The sequence below is a fragment of the Nematolebias whitei genome, chromosome 4 (assembly GCF_014905685.2).
Source record: "Nematolebias whitei isolate Nwh7 chromosome 4, NemWhi1, whole genome shotgun sequence".
Lineage (NCBI taxonomy): Eukaryota > Metazoa > Chordata > Actinopteri > Cyprinodontiformes > Rivulidae > Nematolebias > Nematolebias whitei.
The window spans coordinates 47,423,720-47,431,662 of NC_056501.1; the positions used below are offsets into that span (position 1 = coordinate 47,423,720).

The window sequence follows — 7,943 nt, forward strand, 5'->3', positions numbered from 1 at the left end:
CCCCCCCCCCCCCCCACAACATCAGGCAGGCCTCCTCCCTTCCTCACTTCAAATCTCTGCTAAAAACACATCTGTTCTCTCAGACATTTCACACAGTGTGAACTGATTTAGTGTTTTTTGTCTGTGATCTTATGTTTTAAATGCTTTTTATTAATTCTTCAGTTATTATTATTAGTGTATTGTATTTTTCTCTCATTAATTTTACTCCCATTGATTGTTGTTGTTAAGCAGTTTGATAACAGGTTCTGTTTTAAATGTGCTCTATAAATAAAGTTGACTTGGGACTCTGGAGGCAGCTGAGGAGTACCGGAGGGCCAAGTGGTCCGCAGCCTTGGCTGTTGCTGAGGCAAAAGCTCGGATGTGGGAGGAGTTTGGTGAGACCTTGGATAGAGGCTCTCGGTCGGCTCCGAGGAGATTCTGACAAACCATCAGGCAGCTGAGGAGGGGAAAGCAGCACTTTACTAACACTGTGTTCAGTGAAGGTGGGGTGCTGTTGACCTCAACCAGTGATGTCGTCGGGAGGTGGAAGGAATACTTCTCAGACCTTCCCAATCCCGCCAGCACATCTTCAATGGAGGAAGCTGAGTCGGGGGACTTTGGGATTGACCTGTCCATAACCGTGGCTGAGGTCGCCGAGGTAGTTAAAAGCTCCGAGCGGATGAGATTCACCCTGATTTCCTTAAGGCTCTGGATGTTGTGGGGCTGTCTTGGCTGATGCCTTTGCAACGTTGCATGGACATCGGGGGCAGTGCCACTGGATTGTCAGACTGGGGTGGTGGTTCCCCTCTTCAAAAAGGGGGACCGGAGGGTGTGCTCCATTTATAGGGGCATCACTCTCCTTAGCCTCCCTGGTAAGGTCTATTCAGGGGTACAGGAGAAGCGAGTCCGATCGTTGGTCGAACCTCAGATCCAGGAGGAACAATGTGGTTTCGTCCTGGCCGTGGAACACTGGACCAGCTCTTAGTTTGTGCTAACCGGATGAAAACCTGTGACACCTTTTTGTTCCATGCTACACACACAGATCCTGGTTTTCTTTATTTTTTGGCAAAAAAACCCCCAAAAAACCTTTTTAACAAGAAAAAGATTTGTCGGGTTTTATTGGACACATGCATAAACAAAACTTGATCGTGTAATTAATACGTTTTAATTTCTAAGACGTTTGTCTTTAATTTTTGAACCCTCTGTCTCCACAGATCCAGCTGTGGGACACGGCGGGTCAGGAGCGCTTCAGGAAGTCCATGGTGCAGCACTATTACCGTAACGTTCACGCCGTCGTGTTTGTCTACGACGTGACCAACGCCAGCAGCTTCCGCAGCCTTCCCGCCTGGATCGAGGAGTGTAAGCAGCACGCTCTGGGCGCAGAGCTTCCCAGGATTCTTGTGGGAAATAAGTGTGACCTCCAAGACTCTATCCAGGTGAGCACGGACGTGGCGCAGCAGTTTGCGGACGCTCACTCGATGCCGCTGTTCGAGACCTCTGCAAAGAACCCGACCAGCCAAGGAGACGGAAGCTGCCACAACAGTGACCATGTGGAGGCCATCCTTTTGACTGTGGCTCACAAGCTGAAGTCTCAGAAGCCCCTGGTGCTCAGTCAGCTTCCTGAGGCGTCAGGGGCCACGGTCAGCCTGAGCAAGGTGAGGGGTGATGAAGGGGACAGAGGCAGGAGCTGGGGCTGCAGCAGCTGCTGAGAGGACAGGAGACGTAGGACAGGACCCAGGAAGAACAAAGAACAAGGATAAATGACACCAAGAGAAGAGATTGCACTTCTTCACCACATGTGCTTCAACACTATCTAGTCTTTTTGACTATTTGCAGTTTGATTGTTGCCCAATTATCAGCACCCAACTGTTGCTCAGTTCATGGAAATATTCGTCAACGTGGAAGCATCGGATCTTTAAATAGGACTTGATACTAAAATACCAGAGCCCTGAAGGAACAACACTAGTTTACAAATTTTGCAAAATGGCTTCATATCAAGATTCAGTTTTCTGTTGTACTGTAGAAAACTTGTTCAGAAATATCCTCCTCAAGCTGAAACATTTGCTCTAAAAGAAAAAATAGAAAATATTGAGATTTCAGTTAGTTGAAGGACCCCTTCCATAGTTCACTGGATTAAAGTAGATCATATATATATGATCTACTAGATGATATATATATATATATATATATATATATATATATATATATATATATAACCAGCTTGACAAGACTGTCAACAAGGAAGCGGGCCAGCAATGGAGGAGGGGCGTACCAAAGAGACCATCTTATCACAAGCAGAACTGGTTTGTTCCACTTTGGAGTAAGCTGTTGGAGGAAGAATCAGTTTTGTTTTGTGTTTCTTTGACTGATGAAGTCTTCCGGATCGAAGGCGAAACGTTGCAGCACAAAAAAAGAAACTGTCCAGATGACCTGACTGAAAAATGTTGGATTGTACACCTGGATTATTGAGCATAGACTTTGATATAATTCGATATCGATATAAACAATATAAAAGCCTCAGAAAAACTGTACAAATAAATTAATGTTCACTTTTCTTTGTATTTAGCCTTCAAAGAAATTTGAAATCACCGTCAAATAAACATAAAACTCTCAACTTTGTTGATTAATTAATAGTTTTAACTTTAAACAACAACATATCCTAACAACACAGGCAGCGTGTTTCTCTTGATACAGCTGGGGGTGTTTCAGGGACACGTTGGCTCAAACTTTCATTGTGCTTCTTCTTCTGACTCTCAGCTGATTCTATCAAGTGGAACAAGTTAGATGTTCCCGCCGCTAGCTGGAATGACTCCGTCACATTTTGCAGCACACTGACTGAAACCTGCAGTTTATCAGATCTTAGATAGCCAAGGAAACTCTACTTTCTAGTTTTTATATTGCTTAAAAGTATAGTTTCCTCAAATAATTAGGGTGGCCAAAGATTAATCTCTGTTGGGCAAGGCCACCACTGGCCACCCCTTGGCTCCGCCCTTGGTCATGGGTAGAATCGCTCCCTCCACTCACCAGGATTGGTCACGCTGCGCCGCCTGGGACGAGCAAGAGTCGTTAAAGGTTCAAATCACTCAGTGATGGGGAACATCAGCGTACCGCTCGTTTGAAAATGGATTTGTGTGTGAGAATATTTGTGTCGCCACAGAGTCGAAACATAACCATTTGAAATGATGATATCATAGACTTAAACCTAGAACCCCAGTCAGGGCAGACACGTGGACAGTAACAACAGATTACATGCTGGGGTCTGTGCTTTTAAAACTTTCAATGAACAGACCAGGCTAAAGATCAACAACAGCCTCAAGAACAAAACGGCACAGGACAAAAAACAAATGGTGCAGAAAAATACAAAATATTCCAAATATACCTTGAAAAACATGGGAATAGTTTTATAAGACTGACTATAAATAATTTTTTCTGATGTGCTTGAACAATGTGGTGAAAACCCTCTCTGGGTGCTTGGCCTGACATCATCCATTGTGTCCTCGTGTTTAGACATGACTCCCAGTCCAAACCGTCCCAAACGTTTGGGGTCACGTAGTTTAATGTGGCCCCGAGTCAACGCTAGTCTTGCTGTTTACAGTTTGAGGTGCAGCCGGCTCGTGCTTCTGTCCAGCATGAAAGCTTTTTAAACGTCTCCACGTCTTTTCTGTTTCTGGTGTATTTTTGTGGCAGCGTTACAGCGCCACGTACAGACCTGCCATAGGTACTGCAGCTTTTAGACTCCTGCATCTCCGTGTGGATGAAAATATTTCTAGAAATGGTCGTATTTACGAGTATATTTTAGAAATAAATTAAAATAAAAATTTGGGGGAGAAAAATGTTGGTGTGTGGACAAGGCCTAAGATGACACGCAAGCGGTTCCTTCTGTCTGGAGTCCACTGTAAGTTTCTGTAGAACGTCCACATTGACAACATATCCAAGTATAAAAAAACCTGACTTAGTCTGACATTAAAACAATTTCTAACCCCTCTAAATGTTCACTTTATCTCTGATGCAACTGGTCACATGACCACAACTGGATGGCTACGGTCGGTCTAAAATGAGACACCTGCAGAAAAACTGGTACTAACGGGTCCTTTACTGAGGGCTAGTATAATTATAGGAATGTGTAAAACAGGCATTTAAAAAACATTTTACTTTGTAAACGTTTGTTTCTTTTATTCGGCTGCTCCCTTCTTCAGGGGTCACCACAGTAAATGAAGACTTGGTGATTGTTTTTACGCCGGATGTTCTTCCTGACACAACCACAGAGGAGCTGTATTGAGCTGCCACAGCCTCTGTGTGGAGCACAGAGCTGCTGTCTAGGGCGCCCAGGGGAGCAGATGGTTGGGGTTAAGTGCCTTGCTCAAGGGCCCAGAGTGTGGCGAATCAGGGTCGAGGCAGGTGTGGGTGCTTCATTTTTCCCACAAACATTTTGATATCGTTGGTCTGGGGAGTTGAACCAGCGACCTTTCAATCACAGGCTCGCCTTCTCTAACCTCTGCACCACCACTCCCCTTTAAATTATAAACTTTGTCAATGTTTACAATTTATTTATGTGTTCCGTTTTGTTTTTTCCCACCAAACTGGACGGGTGGTGCAAACGACAGAAAATGTTTTTTTGTAATGAGCAGAGTGGAGACGTACAGATGCAGAGGAGGCTCAGTGGGCGAGTCCCGGTGGGCCCACTCTCTGTGGGAGGAGAAACTGGTTGTTGCAGCTCATTTGAGGCCTTTACGTTCTTGTATTTACTGTATTCTGTTTTATTGTGCGCCAACCTTGAGGCTTTTCCCAGACGTGCCGATACACCAACACAACTGTTAAATAAAGAATTCAGACGAAGTGTCACAAGTTCATCTTGATTTGTGTATCGCTGCAGGATATGGGACCTGTTGTTAGCAGTGATTTACTTTATCATTTGAATTGTTAAAGAATGCAGATTTGAATGGTAATACACCCTGTTTCTAACCACGTGAAGCTCCGTTCAGCAAAAACAAAACAATCTGTGTTCCCACGTCTGTTTTTAGTTTTCATTCATTCATTTCATTTTATAGTTTTCATTTCAACATCTTATCTAAAAATGATGCAGAAAAACTGGTCCATGCATTTGTCACGTCTAGACTGGACTATTGCAATGGTTTATTACCTGGGTGTCCAAATACTTCTTTAAAACGTCTTCAGTTGATCCAAAATGCTGCTGCCAGAGTCTTAACTGGAGTTACTGGGAGAGATCATATCTCTCCAGTTTTGGCTTCTCTCCACTGGCTCCCTGTCAAATCCAGAATTTAATTCTAAATCTTCTAACCTACAAAGCGTCAACAACCTAGCTCCATCTTATATTACAGATCTTATTGTTCCATATTTTCCTAAAGGCTCCAGCATACTCGGGCGGACTTCAGTCCGCGTGTACCGGATTAGACTCAAAGCGGACACCCTCAAGCCCTGTCCATGCGAAGATCGGTTTTTACGACCGCATACGCGTACTCTGTGTCGCACGATAAACTGCCCGGCGACGGACTGTTTTGTATGCGACACCAATGTATTAAAATCTTCTTCATCCCTGGTCTGGTTTAATGGACTTTTTTATTTTGCCAAGAGGCAGTGATCTCTTCCTCCTCCATTGACGCCATGACTGAAATGGTGAGAAATTAAGACATTTGTCACAATCGAATTAAAATCAGGTCCATCATGGCTGTGGGAGGGTCTGGAGATTTCCTGGTGGACTGGTCTGATGTGTGGACTGCAGGACCAGCGCTCCCTGTTTTTTTTTTTTAATTCTTTAGAACTTTTTATTAACAACATATAAACACAGAACACCGCTGCGACTGCCAGCTCTCGTTTTTTTTTTTTTTTTTTGCGACCTGTCAAACAATCCAGTAGGCGTGTCAGCAAATAACCAATCAGCGACCTCAATTTTTCCCGAAGGTAAACGCCCCTTGCCTGCGGAGCTGACTGCAGCCGCTCAGGGTGGACGCTCGAGTATGAAGTCTCAACCCTCTACAGTGCACACAGTTTCCGTGCAGCTGACAGGACGCTCGAGTCTGTGGGAGCCTTAACAGAGCACTTCGCTCTCAGACTGCAGGCTTACTCGTCGTTCCTAGAGTTTCCAAGAGTAAAATGATTGGAAGATCTTTCAGTTCTCAGGCTCCTCTCTTGTGGAACCCACTTCCAGTTTCTGTCCGTGAGGCTGACACATTGTCCAGTTTTAAGACTGGGCTTAAGACTTTGCTTTTTGATAAATCCTTTAGTTAGGGTTGGCTTGTTATGCTATAGGCAGTGATGACAATCTCAGACTTCCCTCATGAACAACAGAGAGGGGAGTCTGTCAGAGGGGGAAGATTCATTCAGTGGACGAACTGCCGATTTGTGCATGTACACACACAGAGAACTTGCTGAGGAGTGATTGGTTCATGTAGTTCTGTGCTGGAAGTGTTGCTGTGTCATCTACATACATGAATACCAGACCACTTTATATATAATGAATTTAAAAACAGCAACAAGACCAACTAAAGTGCTGTACAGGAAAACAAAGCAAAGGACACAGGATAAAATACAGTGGTGGAGAAAGTAGTCAAACACTACTTAAGTAAAAGTACAAATAAACAGACAAAAATGTACTCTAGTAAAAGTAGAACATTAACATTTTTACTTAAGTAAAAGTAAATAAGTACTTGCTTTTAAAAATACTTAAAGTATTAAAAGTAAAAGTACTTCCTAATTACATAATGCAATGGTCTACATATCTTTAAGTGTGCCTACGTATATTTTGTGTAATACATTAATAGTGTTGTTCCATTTTAATGAACGATGCTGCAGATAATACATGTTTTTATTGTGTTTACTCTGTGACACAGTTCACACCTGGACTTGTGATTCTGTGCGTCAGAATTTCAGGGATGACCTGCAGAGTTAAATGTCAATAAGCAAAATAAGAAAGAGGAATTATTATATCTTTAAAGTTTTTATTTAACACACAGTAAAACCAATGTGTCATTTTAACTGCAGTAAACACATTTAAGTAAAAGTTGTCTGCCTGAACAAAAGCAGCATTCGACACAACTAACAAAGGAACAGGCTCTGATCAGTTCAACTCCAGTTTGTCATCAACTCTAATTAAATACTGTCTATTCAACCTTGTAATGGGTCAATATTTTAACTTCCTGACACCATTTTTAAAACTTGGACCTGAGTGTTGAGCCATTTGGAGACATCTCTTGTCTCTTGTCCTAACATCCCATGAACTGACACATTTTAATATTGCAGCAATAATTTCTTGTTCAAGTTCAGAAGAAGTTGGTTTTCAAAGATTTTTGAGTTCAGTCTGGATCTTTTGGGAGAGAGAATCTGTTCTGTTGTACTGAGCAGTCTTTCAATAAGGTCATGGATGGAGCGTATCTTCTGGCTGACTCTCTTGCGGTGGAATACATTTTGGGTGTGTTAGCGGTGCTGTGGGTGCACCCAGCTCAGTGACATATATACAAACCGGATTCCAAAAAAGTTGGGACACTAAACAAATTGTGAATAAAAACTGAATGCATTGATGTGGAGATGGCAAATGTCAATATTTTATTCGTAATATAACATAGATGACAGATCAAAAGTTTAATCTGAGTAAATGTAACATTTTAAAGGAAAAATAGGTTGATTCAAAATTTCACAGTGTCAACAAATCCCAAAAAGTTGGGACAAGTAGCAATATGTGGCTGGAAAAAGGAAATTGAGCATACAACAAACAGCTGGAAGACCAATTAACACTAATTAGGTCAATTGACAACATGATTGGGTATAAAAAGAGCTTCTCAGAGTGTCAGTGTTTCTCAGAAGCCAAGATGGTAAGAGGATCACCAATTCCACTATTGTTGCGCAGAAAGATAGTGCAGCAATACCAGAATGGTGTTACCCAGCGTAAAATAACAAAGACTTTTAAGTTATCATCATCAACCGTGCATAACATCATCAAAAGATTCAGA

General features: G+C 42.5%; 1 protein-coding gene across 1 annotated transcript in view; it reads left to right on the top strand.

The window, feature by feature from the left end:
- rab33ba (RAB33B, member RAS oncogene family a) overlaps positions 1 to 1,934 on the top strand; it is a 5,362-nt gene extending 3,428 nt beyond the window's left edge. Inside the window, exon 2 of the mRNA XM_037676018.1 lies at positions 1,194 to 1,934. Coding sequence (XP_037531946.1) covers positions 1,194 to 1,688 — 495 coding nt within the window. The 3' untranslated portion in view covers positions 1,689 to 1,934. The remainder of the gene's footprint in view (positions 1 to 1,193) is intronic.
- The last annotated feature ends 6,009 nt before the right edge of the window (positions 1,935 to 7,943 follow it).